Here is a 24,106-nt window from a genome sequence, read left to right as displayed (position 1 = left end):
AAAAGGCACAAAGTCCTGTCCCCTGGACAAGGGCTGAATGTCTAAACCATCAGTTCTGAATGACACATTCTTTCTTTAGCTATCCAATCAGGTTACCATCTGAATTTACAGTTCAAGACTAGTCATATACTTGATTGACTCTTGGATGTTTTTTAAAAAAAGGATACTTTTGAGACAAGCTGAAAGTGTGATTTGGACTGTATGCTAGATAACTGAGTCAATGTTGATTTTCTTAGATGTGGTAATGAGGATGTGGTTGGGTAGGAGAATACCCTTGTTCTTAAAAGATGCATGCTGAAATACTGAAGGGTAAAGCACCAGGATGCCTACAACTAACTGGCAAAGGGGAGTGTTTAGGGACACAGAGATGGAGCACCTGTGGCAAAATGTTAACAATTAACAACTGGCCAATCCAATGAAGGAGATGTTGGGATCCCTTGCACTGATTTTTTTTTTTTAACTTTTCTGTGGATTTGAAAATTTGCAAAATAAAACATGGTCTTAAGACTACCTGTCTCAGGAAGAAAAACTCGTAATACACAATCAATATAATCTCTTAAAGTTGAACAGAAATACGAAATCAAAGCTACTTTAAAATATGAGCACCGGAGCTGACCAAGACACGAAATACAGCGTACGTGTAGTTTAAAATTTTCCACTAGCCACACTAAAAATAAATAAACAGGTGAAACCAGAAAACTAAAAGATGAGCAAAGACCTTTCTATATTTAAGACACTCCTACAGCTTCCAATGTTTCTATTTTAAAGCTTAGCAAAAAGATATAAAAACCACTGAGATGTTCAAAGTGTCTCAGTGCCGAAAACCAAAGGTTTTTCCCCCTAGCTTCCACAGAAAAGATAACAGACAAAAAGTATCCCACCACTGTAAGGAAATGATTCAGCCAGTGCACTCCTGGATTCAAAAAGGAAAGGATGTCAGCTCACCAATGTGAACAGTCATGTAGGCTGTCATGCAGGGCTTTCCGAAGCACCGAGTCCTTGTCATAAATGCCCCAGGTAGCTTGTAGTACTGAATCAAGTAAGCAGTCTCCTGCAGTCCGGTTCCAAAGTGCATACAGTCGACTGTCCAAACGTGTAGCCAATTCCAAGGACCAGTTTATAATTGGAGATTCTTCTTCTAACTCTATATGAAGAATTTAAATAACATGTTCATATAAAACATTAATAAAGGAAATTGAAGATGATTCAAAGAAATGGGAAGATATCCCATGCTCTTGGATTGGAAAGAATTAATATTGTTAAAATGGCCACACTACCCAAAGCAATCTACAGATTTAACACAATCCCTATCAAATTACCCATGACATTTTTCACAGAACTAAAACAAATAATCCTAAAATTTACATGGAACCATAAAAGACCCAGGATTGCCAAAGCAATCCTGAGGAAAAAGAATAAAGCAGGAGGTCTAACCTTCCCAAACTTCAGACAATTACTACACTAATCAAAACAGCATGGTATTGGCACAAAAACAGACATATGGATCAATGGAACAGACAGAAAGTCCAGAAATAAACCCACACACCTATGGGCAATTAATCTTCAACAAAGGAGGCAAGAACATACAACGGGAAAAAGACAGTCTCTTCAGCAAGTAGTGTTGGGAAAGTTGGACAGATGCATGTAATAAAGTTAGAACACACTCTCACACCACACAAAAATAAACTCAAAATGACTTAAAAGACTCAAATACAAGACATCACACCATAAAACTTCTAGAAAACGACACAGGCAAAACATTCTCTGATATAAATCGTACCATTTTTTTCCTTAGGTCAGTCTCCCAAAGCAATAGAAATAAAAACAAAAATAAACAAATGGGACCTAATCAAATTTACAAGCTTTTACACAGCAAAGGAAACCATAAACAAAACAAAAAAACAACCTATGGGAGAAAATATTTGCAAATGATTTGACTGACAAGGGCTTAATTTCCAAAATATACAAACAGCTCATACAACTCAACAACAGAAAAACAAACAACCCAATTGAAAAATGGGCAGAAGACCTAAACAGACATTTCACCAAAGACATACACATGGCCAACAGGCACATGAAAAGGTGCTCAACATCACTAATTACTGGAGAAATGCAAATCAAAACTAGAATGAGATACCACCTCACACTGGTCAGAGTGGCCATTATTAAAAAGTCTACAAATAACAAATGCTGGAGAGGGTGTGGAGAAAAGGGAACCCTGCTATACTGTTGGTGGAAATGTAAGCTGGTACAGCCATTATGGAGAACAGTATGGAGATTCCTCAAAAAACTAAAAATAGAGTTGCCATATGATCCAGCAATCCCACCCCTGGACACATATCCGGACAAAACTATAATTCAAAAAGATAAATGCTCCCCTATGTTCAAAGCAGCACTACTCACAACAGCCAAGACATGGAAACAACCTAAATGTCCATCAACAGATGAATGGATAAAAAGATGTGGTACAATGGAATACAACTCAGCCATAAAAAAGAATGAAATAATGTCATTTGCAGCAACATGGATGGGCCTAGAGATTATCATACTAAGTGAAGTCAGTCAGAAAGAGAAATACAAATACCATATGATACCACTTATACGTGGAATCTAAAATACGACACAAATGAACTTATCTACAAAACAGAAACAGACTCACAGACACAGAGAACAGACTTGTGGTTGCTAATGGGGAAGGGGGGGTGGGAGTTTGGGGTAAGCAGATGCAAACTAGTATATACAGGATGGATAGATAACAAGGTCCTACTGTATAGCACAGGGAACTATATTCAATATCCTGTGATAAACCATAATGGAAAAGAACATAAAAAAGAATGTATGTATAACTGAATCACTTTGTTGTACAGCAGAAATTAACACAATATTGTAAATCAACTATACTTCAATATAAATAAGTAAATAAATAAAATGTTCATTTTCATGCTTCTGCAATTAAGAAATATTCAGTGGAAGAACCTATTCTCTAGAAGTTAATAGATTTAGTATGTAATTTACTAATAAATTTATTTACTAATAAATTCTGATCAATTGAAATATAAACCTTTGAGTAGTTGAAACACCTTAAGGCTCTAGAATAATCACCTTAAGGCTCTAGAATAATTTACTCCATTTTTAAATTCTTCATGATTTATTTTCTAAAAATTTTTAATATGAAAATATACTCATTCTAGAATAGGAAACAGATAACCAAGGTTTAAAAATGTTTATACCTTTATTCACTCTACCACAGTTAAGAGCTATGAATGAGCACTTCTAACAGCACAATACAACACTGTTCTTAAGGACTTTACATTTTCAATTTAAAGTAGAAATAAACTATGTTGACCATACACCAAACTATTCCAAACCTGACAAAGCAAAAAGTTTATTGAAATCAATAAAAGATAAATTATACTCATTAATTCCATGCTTACCTTTTTGAACATCTCTATCAAGCACCTCATCAAATAATTTTTCTTGGACTGTTGGAGGCAAGTCTTCAATATCTACAAAGAAAAACCAGATTTAAAAAATCTTTATATGTCTCATAACTGAAAAAATTCGATGCCAGCATCTAACAGTAACCTCCTCTAAAATAACTGCCTTTCCACCGAAGGCTGTCGAATAGCTTCTTTTAAAAAACATGCATGTATCTCGTGTGTGTGTGTATGAGGTGTAAAATATTTCCTTTCTGTACTTCATTATCAAAACTGTGATCTATCTACAAACAATAAAAAGAAAATCATTTGGACCACTAATTATATACAGCTATTATCAAAACAACAAGAGATAACAAATGTTGACGAGAATGTGGAGAAAAGGGAACCCTTGTGCGCCAGTGGTGGGAATGTAAACTGGTGCAGTCACTATGGAAAACAGTATGAAGTATCCTCAAAAACTATCATATGATCCGGCAATCTCACTTCTGGGTACACAGCCAAAGGATATGACAACAGGGTATCGAAAAGGTATTTGTACCCATGTTGGTTGCAGCATTACTCGCAATAGCCAATATATGAAAACAACCTAAGTGTCTATCAATGGGTGAATAAATAAAGTAGATGTGATATATCTATACAAAGCAGTATTATTAAGCCATGAGAAAGAAGAAAATCATGCCATTTGCAACATACAGAAGGACCTTGGAGACATTATGCTAAGTGAAATAAGCTCAACAGAGAAAGACCAATATTGTATGGTATTACTTACATATGGGATCTTAAAAAAAAAAGTCAAACTCATAGAAACAGAGAGTAGAAAAGCAGCTGCCAGGGGCAAGGCAGGAAGGGATTAGGGAGAAATTGCTAAGAGTACAAACGATAAACCATAAAATGAAGACAGCTAGGATTAAATGCAAAACATAGTAACAATAGTCAGTAAGGCTGTACTGTACAATTGAAATTCACTAAGACAGCAAAACTTAATGTTCTCACCCAAAATATAAATAAATAGATAGATAAATAAATGTGAGGTGATGAATGTGTTAATTAACTAGATGGGGGGAATCTAGTTAATTAACAGTTAACTTTCACAATGTATAAATCAAATCACCACAAAGTACACTTTAAATATTTTACAATTTTCTATGTCAATGATAATTTAATAAAGTTGAAATAAAAGAAAAAAGAACAGAGCTATCTAATATTCGAGTTAAAATAACAACAACAACAAACAAATTTTTGTCTGTTCTCTTTCCCCCACACTCTCAACCTCTGCTCAGGACTGTGATTTTCAGACTTCAGAATCTCCTTATACAAGTTACTGAGCCATTCACTTTCGCACGCAGATTTCTGTTTTCCTCACCTTCTCAAATTCTCTATGCTCTCTGTTCAGTTTACTAATTGAGTAGTCTAGAGTAAGAAGCATTACCCTTACAAAAATGTTTTAACCTTAGAACTATTTTCAACTTAAAATCTAATCATCACTTGAAGTACTAAGTTTAAATATACAGAGTGCATTTCAAATGAAATTTATCTGATTTTTAAAAGCTTAGTTGTTGTTTTCTACCATTTTGTAAATACCTCTGTTCATATCTCAATATAAAAAAAGCTCAAAACACTCAAAACCAAAATATAAGTTTTATTTAGAACCTTTTGGTGTTTACTGCATTTATTCAATGCCAACTGACAAAAAACAGCCTGGAAGACATTTCCACTTGTCATGGAACTGAAAAATAAAAAGTTGCTTCACAAATATAGTAGAAATTAACGTAGTAAGTGAAGAAAGTAATGACACTTTCAAAAGAATGCCAGTATCTTTGACTCAAATAACTTGACTCTACCCATCAAAAACCCATGTTCTGATCTTATCTCCTAATATCAGGTAACCAATAGTTATCTATGAAAAGAAAAAGAAAAAAAGCAGACTGATAATATTCTAAAATAAAAACAAAGAGAAAAATAAATGGATAAAACAGACTTTTTAAAATATCTGAGGCCCACAAAGAAGTCACTTATTATCAGCTACTGTCTTCCTACCAGCTCTAAGGCATTAGTTTATAAATGGCCCTTGTACTGGTCACTTCCAGTAAAACAGGGTAATCAAGTAATTTAAGATCCACATATAGTAGCTAAGTTATCTGTTTTCTAACAGAAACGTTTTCATTCAGACATTAAAAAATTATAATAAAGTTTAAATTTATTTTCACACAGAGATTTGGAGTTACCTGCTGGCAACGTAAATGTTACAAGGTCAGTTAGGAAATAGCAAGCAAAATCCCCCTTTCTCTGATGAAGAGAGGCAGCTATCTCACGCCGGATCTGCTCTGTCAGTTCAGGACACACCATTGCTGGAATACACTTTGCGGCTTGTTGAGACACCTTAAATACAAAAGAAACTTTCCTCTACATCTCATTTATCATCAGTGGAAGCAGAAAACAATAGTGTATAAAAGAAATTACCAAAAATTCCCAGTAACTCAAGGTGTTTTTGTTTTTGTTTTAAATATATGAGGTACTGGGTGTTATTTCCTCAATAGTGTAAGTATATATCAGTACAACTTCCCTGGAAAACAGTGATAAAAATGTTTTACCCTCTCAACTCAGCAGTTCTACTTTCTAGTGGAGTTTATCCCAAGGAAATACACAAAGATGCATATAAAAATTTATGTAAAATGGAGTTGTTCGCAAACGTTCATCATAGGAGGGGGAGGGAGGACAAAAAACAAAGTAAGAATAACCATCATGCCCCTAATAAAAACATTCTTATTAAAAAACAGGGAATTCTAGCTCACAGAGAAAGAGGAAAGTACAAACACTCTTCTGCTCTGTTAAGAATATTTCAAGTACTTTGACTTAGAGTAAAGAAAAGCAGGTTTTTTTAAATAAATTTATTTATTTTTAGTTATTTTTGGCTGTGTTGGGTCTTCATTGCTATGCACGGGCTTTCTCTAGTTGCGGTGAACGGGAGCTACTCTTCATTGCAGTGCGCGGGCTTCTCATTGCGGTGGCTTCTCTTGTTGCGGAGCACGGGCTCTAGGCACGCGGTCTTTAGTAGCGCAGGATCTAGAGCACAGGTTCAGCAGTTGTGGCGCACGGGCTTAGTTGCTCCACGGCATGTGGGATCTCCCTGGACCAGGGATCAAATCCATGTCCCCTGCACTGGCAGGCGGATTCCCAACCTTTAAAGGGTTAGTTCCCAATGACTTCAAATCCCTCCCCACTTGTTACAATTCTGATTTTTTTTTTTTTTTTTCTGTTTTTTGGCCGCACCACACAGCATGCGGGATCTTAGTTCCCTGACCAGGGATCAAACCCGCAACCCCTGCTGTGGAAGCACGGCATCTTAACCACTGGACCGCCAGGGAAGTCCCTATAATTCTTAATTTTTTAAAAAAGCATCTGGCTTCTCCGGGTGTAAAACAGACAACCAATCTCTGCAGTAGGACAATTCGACGGGAATGAAATCTGAGCACCGGTGTAGAGAGCACTACCACAGAGAACCTCTAAACAAGGAGGCGGCCAGAACTTTCCTGTCCCTTTTAAATGATGAATAACAACAAACGATGAAAAGACATTATCTTACATTTAACTTGTACTCCTTTTGTGGAGCTCAAGAAATCTATATACAGAGAATTCTGAAATCCAAGGTCAGTATCTGCTAAAGAGGAAATGAGTCTGGTGTGACCCTGAGCGAGCCAGTTAGCTCTGTCCTCTGCTGTCACTACAGACGCAGCCACTAACCTGGACGACCTTCCTGAATGCAGACTTCCAGTCACAAGTGGAGCTTGGAGCAGCAGATCTTCCAACAAGCCACACAAAGAATAAGTTTTACTGATAATGTCATCTACATAACACACGTGGACAGCTTAATTGTAATTACTATTAAGGTAAGTAAACAGTATTTCAAAAACCCTGCATACCCAACGCAACCATTAGACATCCTATTCTGAAAACTACACAAAAATTCAATTCTCCTAAACTTTACTAGCCAGGATTACCAGTAACAATGAAATTGTCACCACATCTTATCTCCATAAGCCCAATCTAAGCAACACTAAAACTGTGGAAAACCAAATATTAAATATTTTCAGAATATAACGGACTATTTCTCAAGTCAAAGCATTAAAATGCATCTCAAAAGTAAATTCAAAAATAGCTTATCTCAATGTGCTAACCCCCCACCCCTTTCCAAAATCCTGGGAAGATTTTTTTCAAAAACTACTTGGACTGAAACCTGAATATTGCAAACACCCCAAGAGAAACCTTACAGCTGGTGATTGGCCTCTAAGCTTCCTTCTCCCGCCACCATCCTTAAGCATATGTCCCTGAGGCCTGCCTCTCATCTTCTAGCCCAGGGGTCCCCAACCCCCGGGCCATGGACCGGTACCGGTCTGCGGCCTGTTAGGAACCGGGCCGCACAGCAGGAGGTGAGCAGCGAGCGAGCCATGCTTCACCTGTCGCCCCCATCGCTCTCATTACCGCCTGAACCATCCCCCACTCCCGCCTCCCCTCCCCACCGTCTGTGGAAAAACTGTCTTCAACGAAACCGGTTCCTGGTGCCAAAAAGGTTGGGGACCGCTGTTCTAGCCTCTTTAACCTGAGTCTCAACCATCTCCTTAAGCTACTGGTTAACCTAGGGTCCATGAACTTGGGAAGGGACCATGAATTAGAATAGGAATTTCAATCAAATTTAAATCCTTCATTTTCACTAACCTCTTGCCTACATTTAAAATGCATTTTCTTTTCTTTTTTTTTTTTTTTTTTTTTTGCTGTATGCGGGCCTCTCACTGTTGTGGCCTCTCCCATTGACCCGGACGCACAGGCTCAGCGGCCATGGCTCACGGGCCTAGCCGCTCCGCGGCATGTGGGATCTTCCTGGACCGGGGCACGAACCCGTGTTCCCTGCATCGGCAGGCACACTCTCAACCACTGCGCCACCAGGGAAGCCCTAAAATTCATTTTCTTTACATCACATATATTTAATATTCTGATAACTATTTCAATATAACTGATTTCCTTTGTAACCCTATTTTTTATTTTATACATTTAAAAACAGTATTTTGAGAAGTCCATAGGTTCCACCAGACTACAAACAGTATCCATTATCTAAAATCCAATTAAACCCCCGGCCCAGACACATATTCCCAAAATATAATGTTCTCCTGTTCCCATCCCAAAAGTACTTGGCTATGTGCCCTGTCTGCAGACACATCCCTTAGTCCAGACTCATACTCTCCCCCTTCCAGTCTCCCTACTGGCCCCTTCAGTTCTGTCCTGTAGAGTGCCTACTCCATTGAGACTAAATTCCATCACTGACTTTGTTCTTCCCCTAGAACAAGCCTCCTTTCCACCTCCCCCATCTTGTACCAGGGTGGTCTCTGTGTACCACAGAATATAGCAAAAATTATAGTATATCACTTCCTACATTAGGTTATATAGAAAAGACACTACAGTTTCTACCTGAATCATTCTCTCATGCTCTCTCCCTCTCTTGGATCACTTGCTCTAGGTGAAACCAGCTACCACATCACAAGCAGCCCTACTGAGGGGCCCACGTAACAAGGATTTGAACCCTCCTGCCAACAACCAGGTGAGTGTACTTGGAACCAGATCCTCTAGTCCCCGTCGAGCCCCTGGCAGTTTGTAACCTCATGAGACCCTGAGCCAAAATCATTCAGCTAAGCTGCTCCTGGACTCCTTACTCTCAGAAACTGTGATAACAAGTGTTTGCTGTCTTCAGCTGCTAAGTTTTGCGGGGATTTGTTACATAGCAGTAAATAATAAACACACTGGGGTTCTACCGTCTTCCTGCTGTTAGTCCCCAGAATGCTCTTAGGAGGCCGGCGACTTACACCAGTCCCTCCAGAACCTTCTCATAGTCCTCTACCAGCCTGAGAGAAACCTATGTATCCCCTAAAGACGTGAGCCTTGGTTCACAGCTGCCTTCTCTCTCCTGTCTCCAGCCACCACCAGCAACTATAACTCCACATGCCAGCCCTTCCAGTACACAACTGGGCATCACAACACAAATGTAGCCAGACCTCAGATACAACAGGAACTACTTCTTACTGTTCCATCCCATGTTCCAGAACTCTGGTCTCTCTAATCACACAGCTGCTTTTCAAACAGTCCCCTTCTCCCTTATCCTCAATAAGCCTGCCCTTTGTTTTCAGCATGGCTGTCTCTCAAGCCCTCCTTTGCTCTATCAGGTGCCCCTGGTTACACTGGACTCTTACCAAACTAAACTCATGGCTAGCCATCTCAATCATGCTTTCATCTAACGTTCATAATTATTAATCCCCTCACCCCATGCTTTGTACATAAATGTTCCCAGATATTGGCGAACTTAAATGTGCAAGTAAGCATACACAGGAGTATACTGACCAAATTGGATTTGAATCCACAACTGATCTAACTCTCTGCACTTTTACCCTATTTCTCTTATCATTAAAAAAAAAATTACCTGGAGACTTCCCTGGTGGTCCAATGGGTGAGACTCCACACTCCCAAGGCAGGGGGCCTGGGTTTGATCCCTGGTCAGGAAACTATATCCCACATGCATGCTGCAACTAATAGTCCGCGTGCCACAACTAAGAGTCTGCATGCCACAACTAAAAAGTCCACATGCTGCAACTAAGATCCCGCATGCCGCAAATAAGATGTGGAGCCGCATAAATAAATAAATGAATAAATAAATATATATTTTTTAAATTACCTGGATAATACAGTCACATCCTAATTCATTTGCAACCTCTGTCATTTGTAACATGTACCTAGTTATCTAATCCAGAAACCCCAGAATCAACTCTGACCCCTAACTCACCATTACTCCCCATGGCCAATCTATCCACTTAGTTCTGCCTACATCACCAGCATCTCTCTCAAACCAGCCCATTTCTTTCCTTTGCTGTTGCCACTACTGTCCCAGCAGAGTTCCTGCCAGCATCACTGCAATGTCCTGCTAACCAGGCTTGCCCCTCTCTAAAGTGAGCAGCCGGGCTTCCCTGGTGGCGCAGTGGTTGAGAGTCCGCCTGCCGATGCAGGGGACACGGGTTCGTGCCCCGGTCTGGGAAGATCCCACATGCTGCGGAGCAGCTGGGTCCATGAGCTATGGCCACTGAGCCTGCGCGTCCGGAGCCTGTGCTCCGCAACGGGAGAGGCCACAACAGTGAGAGGCCCGCATACCGCAAAAAATAAAATAAAAAATAAAAAAAAATAAAGTGAGCAGCCAAAACACAGTCTGATCTTGTCACTCCCCTGCCACTCTACCTAACCCTTTTTAAAGCCTTATTCTGCCCTCAGAATAATTTTCAAATTCTTTGGCCTAGAAGATCCTTCACACTGCATCCCCTACTTGCCTCTCTCACTTCCCCTTCGCCATCACAACCCTGCTGAGCTACCTGCAAGTTCCAAATTCGCCACAAATACCACCACCCTTGCCTCTGAATAAAATGTTTCCTCAACTCCCTTCTCTCCACCTACTGTTTGAGGCTAATTCCTCCTACTCCTTCCTTCATTTTACTCTCAGCTAAAATGTTATCTGCTACAGGTAAGAAGGTAAGATACCTCAAAACACTTTCTCAAGCACTCTCCACAGCACCTGGCATTTACATCTCTGAAACTGCACTCTGGGGATTTCCCTGGTGGTGCAGTGGTTAAGAATCTGCCTTCCAATCCAGGGGACACGGGTTCAAGCCCTGGTCCAGGAAGATCCTACATGCCGCAGAGCAACTAAGCCCAGGCGCCACAACTACTGAGCCTACGCTCTAGAGCCCGTGAGCCACAGCTACTGAGCCTGTGTGCCACAACTACTGAAGCCCGCATGCCTAGAGTCCGTGCTCCGCAACAAGAGAAGCCACCGCAACGAGAAGCCCGCACACCACAACGAAGAGTAGTCCCCGCTCACCACAACTAGAGAAAGCCCGCTCACAGCAACGAAGACCCGAGGGAGAGAGGGAGAGGGGGAGAGGGAGAGAGGGAGAGATGGGGAGAGGGGGAGAGGGGGAGAAAGAAAAAGGGAGAGAAAGAGAGAAAGAAAGAAAAAGGTTTTTTGAAAAAAAAAAAACCCTGGACTCTCTATAGAGTAACTGTACCTGGAGATTCATTGAAGGAAGAGCCAATGTCTTCACAATTATAGCCCTTTTATGCACAGTGCCTGGCACGTAGTAGGTACTCAATAAATGTTAGTTGAATGAATGACAGATACATCCCAGTTTTTTTAAAATCAAACACATGACTCAAATATTGTAGCAAAATGTCCTGTTTTAAAAACACATATCCTTAAAAATTATTTACTTCTGTTGAAGTCTAAGTTTAATGTCATTTTTAAAAGAAGACAGAAGATTGAATCTAAAACATTTAAGAACTGAGAAACATTATAACATCAAAAATGAAAACTAAAGAACACATTTCCTTCATATAAAAGAATGTTTAATCAAAATGTCACACTCACCTCTGTAAGCAATATTGCTAGCATATCCTGCCTCTGAAAACGTATAGCCAGATGTACCAGAGTATAGCCAACATCGAAAGCCGAAGGACGGTTCAGCAAGCGCACTTCATCTGCAGTGAGCTGACGGGCAATGTCCCCTCCTGATGATTTGTATGCTTCTATAGCAGCTAAATCACCTTCTACAACCCCTAAAACAAGCATCAAGACAGAAAAAAGTTCAATTTTATTTTTCTTCAAAAAGCATAAACCTGTAGCATTCACTCTAAACTCTGATTCTCTGTGCTTCCTGGATCCCGGGGCATCATTTAAATGTCCTATAGAATATAAGGAAAATTGGGCTTCCCTGGTGGCGCAGTGGTTGAGAGTCCGCCTGCCGATGCAGGGGACATGGGTTCGTGCCCCGGTCCGGGAGGATCCCACATGCCGGGGAGCGGCTGGGCCCGTGAGCCATGGCCGCTGAGCCTGCGCTCCGCAAGGGGAGAGACCACAACAGTGAGAGGCACGTGTACCGCAAAAAAAAAAAAAAAAAAGAATATAAGGAAAATTATAGTGTATTCCTTTCCATTTCCTTCCAGAATTAGAACTGCCTAGTTAGGCACTTACCATCACATTAGTGCTGGTTCCATGCTCTGGTAATGTTTAGAGAAATTATTAGAATATATTAATTGGATCAAAGATCAACAATCTAGTGTGAGTAACTAGACTTCACAAAAGACACTAAGTTCCTGTTCTGGTCCTGGCTCTGCAGAAACCAAGGAGACAGGGATGTGCTTCCCGTTGGTGTTGGGCTGCTTTTGCCCTTTATTCTGTCTTTCTTTTTTTTGGCGCACTGGGCAGCTTTGCGGGAATCTTAGTTCCCGGACCAGGGATCAAACCCGGGCCCACAGCAGTGAAAGCACCAAGTCCTAACCACTGGACTGCCAGGGAATTCCCTACGCTGCACTTTTAAAACTGGATCAAAACAAATGCTGAGCCTTCCACACTACTGTTTTGTTAGCCGGAGACGACTTAGAGCAGTCAAAACTATTTTTAATGTAAGTAAAAGTTAGCAATATTTTGATTTCAGAATTTCTCTTAGCCAAGTCTTCCTTACACCCATTAAGAATTATTAATACAGTAAAACTTGAGCTAGATGATTCTGAACAGAAACAGGCTAAAATAAGACACTATAAACCAGTTGGGGAGTAGAGATACAAAACAAGTATCAATTTTTCCAAATCTATAAAGAACTTTCCATTCCCACGGAACCATGCTATTATTCTTAACACAAATTAATGTTAGGTAATGACAAAAATCCTATTTATTAAGCAGTACAGTACATCTATGGATAATAAATAGCCTTGGCAAAAAATGAAGGTGTAGTAGGTTAGCTTCAAATTTACCACAAATAGTATTACACACACACACACACACACACGACTGTAGGACTAAATAAGTTTGTTTCCTAAATTACATCAAGAAAAATTTGTTACATAAAATGCTACTACTAGCTAGAAATATTCTTAGGGTACTTTAAAAAAAAGCATTTTAAACTGCTATCTTGAATTAGGAATTAGATAAATAAGACCTATTCCTTAGATTATTACAGATTGATACAATGCAACAAGTTCCCCTGTTATTAAAAATAACAAAGCTTTAAAATGATAATTTCCACATTCACCGAATGCCCACGACACATAAAGCAATATGCTGGGCACTGTGAGAAACATAAACACAGTAAAAACATGATTCCTATACTCAAAACAGTCCTTCATCACATTTGTGAGCCATAAAAAGCCAGCGTCCAAGTTTTCCAACTCTGGGATCAAAGATCCCTTCTGCAAAACTAGATCCTCTCACCAGAAAAATGACCCCCTCCCCCTGAAACATATATTTTTCAGGTTAACAATCCATGATTTCAAATGAGAATACCTTATAGAAATTTTTATTTTCACAGCAACGTAGGTTAATACATTCCTCAATATAAACACCTAAGGACAGCTATAGCCCCCACTGCAATACATAAAGGACTTCAAGACACCCTTACAAGGCTTAGTGCCCTGGGGAAATCATCAAGGCTAAAATGTAATATAGTTGGCATGAGATAAGGGTAGGTGAACCTTCTCAAAAGGGCAAACCTCAAGAACAGACACACAAATCTAAAATCTGCTTAACTTGTTTTAATGAACAGATGAGAATAATCTAGTAGAGCTCATAACTTTTTGAATAATTTAATGCTGTATATTTTTTTCAAACTGAACATGCCCTACTCCATTTCCTTTTGTGTGTATATATTTCCTTATGAAGGCAACTATTGTTCACTTCAGTTCTATCAAAGCTATTAATAACTTTCTAGGTGTGTGCAGTATCACCACACCTTTTACAGTTCTTAGCTTCAACCTAAAAATATGTATTTATAAAATTTCTTTGTATGATGTAAGAAATGTTCTAGGCACTTCCAAAAGCAACACAAGGACCAAAAGGTCTGATTTACCTGAAAAGATAAAGAGGAAGACCTGCACAGTACATGTATATGCGTGTGTGTGTGTAAATACACACATATTTTTTTGTTTCCCAAAGACAAAGATGAAGTAGTCTAAAGGTAAACGTCAACTAACTTTGTTCTTTTGGTTGGAGGAAGGGGAGATCTTTTAAATCACTGTCTTCACTATTTTTAGCTAACTCATCAAATAGCTGATGTCTGAAAGAATCTCATCTTAGAAATACTTGCTTAAGAATTCATTTCCTCTCTAATGTTTCTGAAGGATTTCTGTAATTAGAAACTAATTAGCTAGCCGAAGGTGGGGAGGATTACAGACCAAACAGCACAACAAAGTCAGCAACTGTGCTTTGGAATTATGATTTACAGTCTGCCTTCAAACTAAACGTTTTTAATAAAAACAGAACTTCAAATGATGAACTGCATGGTATGTGAATTGTATCTCAATAAAGCTGACATATACACACACAAACTGGACTTCTATTTGGCCTAATCCAAGACATAAAAAACAATTATCTCCCCTGACCACAAGCTCTGCACTAAACTGCAAATAGGGAATCCTGCCCCGACTAGCATGGAATATACACAGGAGGGCAGAAAATGAGGGTGAACAGAATAGAGATTCTGTTCTCTATTCATCACAGCATAAAAAACCTCCAAACTTTCCAGAACGTGAAAAACACAAATTTAAGTATAGGGACAAAATAATATTTAAAAGAAAACTATTTTATTGTCTAATGTTTGGGAATATGTAATTCCATTCTTTTCATTAACCATAATTTAGAGCTCACAGTTTCAGTTACTGGTGAGTTTTTGGCTACAAAGATGAGTAAATTTATTACAAATCAAATTTCATGAGAATGTCAATGAACTGTCCTAATTTTTGTTGTATCTCTATTACACACTGCTCAAGAGGAGCCAGTGATTAAAGTTTCTTCACAGATGGGTTTTCACTGTAAACATGGTGTCTAAAGAATGTGTCCTATACTGAGATAATTTAAGTTTTAGCTACCACATGTTTTCTACTTGAGGGGGGGGAAGCATCAGATTATATGCAAAACAACTTACAAAATGTCTTTGAGTTCTTCACATAACATTACGTTTTTACCACCTTTTAAGATTACGGAATAAAACGGAAAGCAGGAAAAAAGTAAAAGAGTTGGTAGGTAGGAAAATACAGTAAATAAATCTAAGTGGTAAAACCTCACTTAAAGTAACAAAGATCAGGAAAAAGCGGGAAAGTTCCAGCAGAAGAGAAAGAGGTGACATACACATGCTTTCTAGGTTACTGACATATCACACTATCTCCAAGAGTAACTAAAGCATCTTAATATGTTGTTTTGAAAATTTAACAAATGTTAAATATTACATGTTCTGTCCCTTCCTCTTCCATGTTATGAAGGCAAATTAAAAAGACAGCTGAGGGCTTCCCTGGTGGTGCAGTGGTTGAGAATCTGCCTGCTAATGCAGGGGACACGGGTTCGAGCCCTGGTCTGGGAAGATCCCACATGCCGCGGAGCAACTAGGCCCGTGAGCCACAACTACTGAGCCTGCGCGTCTGGAGCCTGTGCTCCGCAACAAGAGAGGCCGCGATAGTGAGAGGCCCGTGCACCACGACGAAGAGTGGCCCCGCTTGCCACAACTAGAGAAAGCCCTCGCACAGAAACAAAGACCCAACACAGCCATAAACAAACAAATAAATAAATTTAAAAAGAATAACAACCCAAGCCAAGCTGTAGGATGTTATTTGAAATTCAAAATAGAGTCTCAGGAAGATAAATAAACCAAGTGCCCACTGTTTAAAAAAAAAAAAAGACAGCTGAAGGCACTCTAAGAAGATTAACTTTATAAAACTAATCTGCTGTATCAATATACATTCAAAATTGAGTGAACTACACAACTAGCTAAGTGGTGGTGCATAATTACAGATAAAGGAAAGTTAATATACTTTAAAAGCATAAAGACCTGAGAGTAAGTGAAATTATTAAAAAAAAAAAAAAAAAAGCTCATCTTGTTCTATAAGCTGGGCCAGGAGTAGAATTTAACATATTTTGAAGTCACGGGTCACAACTCACTGGGGACACTTCACAGCTACTATGGAACTCCGTTGGTTAGAATATGGAGCTGGCTCATAGATGTTTAGAAAACAGACTTATTTTTTCCCCCATATATGGCACCGTTTTCAAAGTTTTGCCTTGTTTCTTTTGACATAAAACCATAATGGTAACTAACTTTGAAAAGAATGCCAAATGGTAAAAAAAAAGCCAGGACTTACCTGAGCCCACATGGGCCAGCTCAACACTACCCTGGAGTTCTATGGTAGCTGTGACATCACAGCATGGTTTATGCTGTGGGGTCAGGGTGGACTTGGAGTCAGCTGGCACAATTTCAGGAGCCCTTAAAGAGAAAAGTTAGTTTTAAGTGGTAATGTTCAGAATGTCCTTTACCATGGTCAGTAGAAAGATGCAGATGTGGTGGCTACGAGGTCTGGGTAGTTTTCCTCTATTCAGAGTTTAATTCACTTAACTGTCTTTGCATATTAAAAAGGAAACTATACCACCCAGTAATACTTTTTCTTCATACTCCTAACCATTTGGCTATAGTTCAAAGACAAACTTGGCTTAGACAGACACAGCAATCTCTTTCAATACTCAAACATGACCTTCTTTTTAAATAAAATGACCTCAATATTTTTAAATGTATCTTAAGTAGACACAAGCTATGGCAATCCCAAAAATAGTTTGAGCAGACCAAACAAATCACCTCCCAGATGCATTTTTTACAAAATAACCAAAGGCAACAAGTTAAAATCTACCATTTCTATTCCTAGAATAGTGCTACTGAACAATAATCTTTTCAAAAAAACCAAGAGATGAAAACCACAAATTGGAAATAAATTCTTAATCTATACTTTATCACGATGGGTTCCTATTCAATTCATTCAATAAACTTACTCCATTATGAAAACATTTATTGATTGACTGATTGATTGCCACACCGTGCGGCTTGCAGGATCTCAGTTCCCCAACCAGGGATTGAAAGCAGTGAAAGCCCAGAATCCTAACCACTAGGCCACCAGGGAACTCCTGAAAATATCCTCTTCAGAAAAATTAAAAACTCAAATTATAGGGAAGTCAAAATAATCTCTAAATAAGGCCTTTAAATGTTCTATTATTAACCATGACAAACTATGCCAAATGTAGCTTATACTTTGGTGCTCTTACCTCCTTAAATCTTTGATCAGATTGTTAACAACCAAACTGCTGTGAAAATATAAATCCCCAAAGTCATGAAAAAAAATACCTGAATTGATAGAGTACCTTCATAAGAAAGAAGATCTTGCCATGCAGGAAGAATTACTGCTAAAAGCACAATGGAAGGATATAAAGGAACATGTCACAAAGTTATCTTTGGGAAGGTGATCAGAGATGAGGACCAGTGTTAATGGGTTAAAGATGAATGTGAGTTACAATCAGAAAGGTTACTTAAAATATTGCCAAAAAGTCAACTGAAGGGATATTAAAGTTCTTAAAATCTGAGGTTCTGGTCAAATAAAATAGTATATGTCAAAACCACATTCTGCACTGAAACCGAGTCCAAAAGTTTTTGACTTCAGGTAAAAATTTCATCTGTCAAGTTATCCTGGCCAAATCTGAAACCAAATATTAGACTTTTAGAATTATGCTATTTTAGATTGGCCTTCTAAGAGGAACTGAATAGTCTAGCCACTCTCTTTTACCAGTGAGAAAATTAGAGGATAAATAAGCATTTTAAAAGGGACAAACAGATAAAGAAGAAAATCTCTCACAACATAACTTTATACTATTCAGATTATGTCCATATAACTCTTCTTCTAGCCAAAAATACTGATAGAATTAAGACAGAGAATCATCAAATTGGAAGAGATATTTAAAAGTTAGTGCATCTTGATGTGGTCCCCAAGTAGAAGCACAAATCAAGAAAGTGCCTATAATTCGCTACTGCAAGAGAAGGTTCCACAGCTTCCGTTAATGCTCATGGCCCCACAACTATCCACATAGAACTATGGATCTACCACCGAATGGTAGATGTTTCCCCAAAGAGTTTCAGGCCCATACCAACAACCCATCAGAATCCTCACTATGGCAAGTCTAAAACTGATTTTCATGTTTTCTACATTTAGGAAAAAATGATACTGCTATCCAACCCAAGTGTCCAAACAAAAAACCTGGGTATCTTTCTTAACTCTCCCCTCAGCCCCAATATCAATTCTTCCAAGTTTTATCCAACCTACCTTTTTAAAGCCTCTCTCAAATACATCCCCCTTACCCCATTTTCCACTGCCTCCACCTTAGGTAAGGCCGTACTCTTTCTCACCTGGATTGCTATAATTTCCTCCTTAAAAGGTCTGCTTGCCTCCACTGCTGCCCCCTCCCAATCTAGTCTCTAGGCTATGACCAGAGTGAGCTCCCCAAACCACAAATCAGATTAAGGCAGTGTCCTTCCAAATGTTTACCACTGCCCTTACATTAAGAGCGAAAATCTTCAACCAGATGAACAGGCCTTGAAAGGTCCAGCATTATCCTGCAGCTATTTCTCACAGCTCCCATTCTATACTCCAGCCCTATAGACTTCTTTCAGTTGAATGGATGGGCCATGCTCTCTTGCCTCTGGAGTCTTAACAAATGCAATTCCCTCTGACAGAAGCACTCTTTTCCCTCTTCTAAGGTTTTGGCTTAGATGTCACTTCTTCCTGAAAGCCCTCTCCAAATGTCCAAATGAGATTAGGGTACATACTCCTCCTCTAACACCCTATACTTCCTCTCCTGAACTTATCACACTATTATTGACCTGTTAAATTATTTCTTCACTGGACCACAAGCTCACTGAGAGCCCTGACTTCTTTCCCGGTGCTTGGAAGCACACTCAATGATTGTCTGAATGCATAAATGAATGGACGAACAAACAAATAAAAGGTGAAAATGAAGACAATTCTGAAAAGCAAGTGGAGGGTGGAGCAGGTTGGACATTTGTCTTTTGAGATTTTAAGATATCTAATAAAGCCATAATTGTTTAAGCAAAAATGTGATACTGATGTAAAAAAAAAAAACATCAAACTAAAGAGCCTCAAAACAAATGAAGCAGAATCATTTTATATATGACAGAACCACCCAAATCAATGGGGAAAGAATTTAATAAATCATATTAATGGAAATTATCTGTAAAAAATATTTTAATCCTTAGTTCAAACGAAAAAACTGTGAAAAACAAAGATAAAATGTTATAACTCTCCCCACAAAAAAAAGGTAAAGAAAATGTGCAAATATGTCTGGTACATATCTTTAATATATACATTATTTATATTCATATAGACTTGATACAACTTGATAAAATCACAAAGGAAAATGGACAAAAGACATAAATCAACAATTCACAGAAAAAAATACAAATGACTAATTAAATGAGATAGCTTGCCTCCATTAATAACAAACATCAGCAAAGATACAGCTATACAGGTACTCTCTTACATTGATGATGAGAATATAATCAGTACAGTCCTTCCAGGCAGCAATTTACCAACATGCACAACACGTTTCCATCATTTGATCCTGTTACCCCATTTCTGGGAACCTAAGAAAATCATTAGAAATGCTGACGATTTTGTTCATCAAAACACTATCAGAATAAAAAATTTTCAAATAACCCAAAGGCCAATAATAAGGGCTATATTAACTTAAAGTACAGCAACTCGAAGTCATATTACACATTCATTTTTTTAAAGATGAAAATATTTTAATTACTTCAAAATGTAAAATTCAACAACAAAAAGAATGTACATTATTTCCGTTACATAAAAAATATTAAAAAACTGAAAATACAAATATGAGATTTCCTCTAGTGATATTATAAACTATATTTTTTCATAGCTCTTCTCACCTCTGACATACTCTGCAATGAGTATGCGCTGCTTTTATTATTTAAAAATGAATTAAACCCTTATATACTGTTATAGGAAGTCAGTATATAATGCCAAATTTGATAAAACAAGAAATACTGCTATGTCCATCAACAGATGAATGGATAAACAAAATGTGGCATATAAGTAAAATGGAACATTATTCACACTTAAAAAAAGGAAGGAAATTCTGACAGTTACAACATGGATAAACCTTGAAGACATTACACTAAATGAAATAAATAAGCCAGTCACAAAAGGACAAACACCACCATATGATTCCACTTATATGAGGTACCCAGAGTAGTCAAATTCACAGAGACAGAAAAAAGAATGGTGGTTGCCAGGAGCTGGGAAAGGGGGACTGGGGTGTTACTGTTACTGTATACAGTTTCGGTTTTGCAAGGTGGAAGAAGTTCTGCACACAGATGGCTGTTATTGATGATTACACAACAATGTGAATGTACCAAAGCCACTGAACTGTACATTTAAAAGCAGTTAAGATGCCATATTTTGTTATGTATGCTTTACCACAATTTTTTAAAAGGAAAAAATGATAAAAGGACATTACTCAGAGATATTAGAGGTCCTGCTTCAAATATCACCTATGTAGTACTCCTCCCTCCCACGAGAAAGTAAATGTTTAAATTTCATCTAATCACATCCAAATTGAGACTTACTCTGTAAAACGAATGGCCTGGCCTCTGAAAATGTTAATGACATGAAGAGTAAACAGGAAAAAAAAAAACCCCACCTGAGGCACTATTTAGATTAGAAGAGATTAAACAGATAAAACAACTAAATAAAACGGATTATCCTTGATTGAATGGGGTTGGAGCAATAGCTGTTAGTGAAACTATTGGTGAAATTGAATATGGACTTCAAATATTAGAGTTTCTGGATAATTGTATTGTGTGAATATGTAGGGAAAATGTGTTTTTAAAACATACAAGGCTATGGGCTTCCCTGGTGGCGCAGTGGTTGAGAGTCCGCCTGCCGATGCAGGGGACACGGGTTCGTGCCCCGGTCCAGGAAGATCCCACATGCCACGGAGCGGCTGGGGCTGGGCCCGTGAGCCATGGCCGCTGAGCCTGCTCGTCCGGAGCCTGTGCTCCGCAACGGGAGAGGCCACAATAGTGAGAGGCCCACGTACCACAAAAAAAAAAAATACAAGGCTGAAATATTTAGGGGCAAAATGTCATGACATCTGTAGCTAACTCTCAAATAGTTCAGGAAAAACTCATACAGAAAGACAAATAGGGCTCGCAAATGTGGCAAAGCACTAACAATCGGAAAATCTAGGTCAAAAGCATTTGGTGTTCAATGTATTATATTTGTAACTTCTCTACTGGTTTTGAAATTTCTCAGAATGAAAGGCTGATGGGTAACAGCAGTGGTTACCTCCACAGATAAGGACTGAAGGTGGAGGGAAGAAAAAGAAACTTGCTTTTCTTTATAAACTCCTTCTATAACTGCTTGATTTTTATAACCCTGTGCATAGTTTAATTAATGTTTAAAGTTAAAGTTACTTTATGGTAAACAGTAAAGGTCTCTGGAGTCTAAATACATCTTTTTATACTTAATATTTAAACGATACTTTTGGATTTCATAATTCAATGTGTTCATTTAATATAGTGCTTTTAAAAAAATGAAAGCCTTTACTCAATCAATGATGCATATTCAAATGTCACTGTCATACAATCGAGACTCACCACACATATTCCTTTTCTCAGCATTAGGAGGCACATTATTAGTTGGCAGGCCTGTGTAATCAATCATTTCTAAAAGCCAGGAATTATGTCTCAGGCAGACTAAAGGCAACCAGAAGGATACTGCAGGGGCTCTATTTCTGCCACTGCTATCCATTTGCCTTGACACACTCATTCCTGGAAGCTTCTTTCATATCCCAGATGTCAGGAAGCACTTTGAAAAGCCAGACTAAACTGGCCAGGGGGAATAAAATGTGTGTGTATTCTCTACAGATTAGAATCTTACACTGCTGAGAATTCCCACAATTCACTTAAAAACCATGACATAAAATGTTATTTTAAATCCAGAGTTCCAAAAGCACAAGAGGAAATCCTTTGAAACTTGAAAACAAGACAGAACTAGCTGAAGGTAATACTCCTTTCACAGTGCTAAAAATCCTTTCACACTGTAATATCAACTACCTTGGACAGGAAGGAGATTCACAACCAAGAATGTGTATGGAGTGAAAAGGCACCGCAGTTTTTATAGCTACACGCACACATCCCATGTAAGATTATCACACAAAGTTAACCAAGGACATACAAGGCATTGCCAGCATTCTAGCAGCTTACTTTCCTTTTATGGATGCAGTGCCAAAGATTTGCTGCAGGAGTCCACGTATATTTTGGATTCTATTAAAAGCTTTTAATAGAATATTTTAACTCAAACCATTTTTTTTAAATGTTTTAAAAAAGTGCGATGGTTTTAAATGTCAAAGACTAAGAAGACTTTTTTCAGGCTCCACATTCATTCATATGTAAAACAATATATGAAGGGAAAAGGGACACTAAATAGGAGTATCTTTTAGTAGGACAGTCTGGTATCAATATAAAATCAAATTCATAATCAAACAAAATGGCCCAGCATACAACCATAACTTAAAATGAAGCAATTCTACAGGGCAGGAAACATTCTGAAGATGGAAAATATTGTCCAAACAGCTAAGGTATACCAAGTATAAGCAAACACAGGTAAAGCAAACAGAACAAATACTAGAGAAATGCCATACTAAAAATCAAGCCCAAATAATGTGGCTTAGCTATGGAATGATAAGAAATATTAGCAAGTGATAGATTACCTTGGGACACAGCAATCAACTTCACATAGGCATACTTATTTAGTTGACTTGGAAAAAAGGACTGAAAACATTAATATTCATAGGCATCAAACATCATTCAAAAGTTCCAGTAACAGTATTCCTTTCAACCATATCAAGCAAGAAAAACCACTGTGAATAAGAAATATATGGTCTTCATCTACTGTTTCTGGCACATACCTCCTAAAACCCTTGCAATTTCCTATGTAAGAGCCATAAGGGTGTCTTTTGTTGTAATATTTAGTTTTGTTCTCAGTCCCTAAATAGCTCCAGAATGATAAAGATGAAATAAATAGGAGTCTTTTGTTGCTCATATAGCAAGCCCCCTTCAAGCACCTCTGAGTTTATGTTAATGAGGTTAACTTCTGGAAGGCCTCTAAGGATGGAGGCTGGTTACCAGGGGAACAAACCCAGTGATGAGAAGGTTGTATCTTTCAGCCCCACACCACCCTCACCTCCTGGGAGGGGAGAGGGGCTTGAGGTTCAAACAATCACCAATGTCCAATGATTTAATCCATCTTGCTCCCATAAAAATCCCCGATATGGGGTTTGGAGAGCTTCCAGGTTGGTGAACATGTGGAGGTGCTGCAAGAGTAGTGGCCAGGAGAGGACACGGAAAGCTTGCCCTATGCACCTCTTCCACCTGGCTGTTCCTGGGTCACATCCTTTTATAATAAACCAGTAATCTAGTAAGTAAAATGTTTTCCCAGGTCTGAAAGCTGTTCCACCAAATTATTTGAACCCAAGGAGGTGACCGTGGGAACCTACGATTTATAGCCTACAATCAGAAACACAGCTGACAACCTGGACTAGCAACTGGCACGTGAAGTGGGTAGGGAGGAAGGGAGGCAGTACTGTGGGACTGAGCCCTTAACCTGCGGGATCTGATGCTACTTCCAGGTAGAGTCAGAATTGAGTTAAATTGTAAAATGCCCTGCTGGTGTCTGGAGAATCT

At 38.6% G+C, this 24,106-nt stretch overlaps 1 protein-coding gene across 4 annotated transcripts in view; it reads right to left on the bottom strand.

Moving 5' to 3' along the window:
- Positions 1-24,106, bottom strand: part of ZRANB1 (zinc finger RANBP2-type containing 1) — a 69,354-nt gene that overhangs the window by 13,231 nt on the left and 32,017 nt on the right. For 3 of the 4 annotated variants that reach the window (XM_027112890.1, XM_027112891.1, XM_027112889.1), the window contains 4 exons: positions 11,893-12,080; positions 5,666-5,819; positions 3,435-3,506; positions 946-1,144 (listed from right to left, as the gene is read on the bottom strand). In XM_027112890.1, coding sequence (XP_026968691.1) covers positions 946-1,144; positions 3,435-3,506; positions 5,666-5,819; positions 11,893-12,080 — 613 coding nt within the window. Of the gene's footprint in view, positions 1-945; positions 1,145-3,434; positions 3,507-5,665; positions 5,820-11,892; positions 12,081-16,646; positions 16,769-24,106 lie in introns of all 4 variants that reach the window. The other variant, XM_027112892.1, reaches the window with a different exon arrangement.

Source organism: Aethalodelphis obliquidens, unplaced genomic scaffold (genome assembly GCF_003676395.1).
Source record: "Aethalodelphis obliquidens isolate GAN/ISIS:26980383/991018 unplaced genomic scaffold, ASM367639v1 scaffold11, whole genome shotgun sequence".
In the NCBI taxonomy this organism is placed as follows: domain Eukaryota; kingdom Metazoa; phylum Chordata; class Mammalia; order Artiodactyla; family Delphinidae; genus Aethalodelphis; species Aethalodelphis obliquidens.
This window is presented reverse-complemented; position numbering and strand designations above follow the sequence as displayed.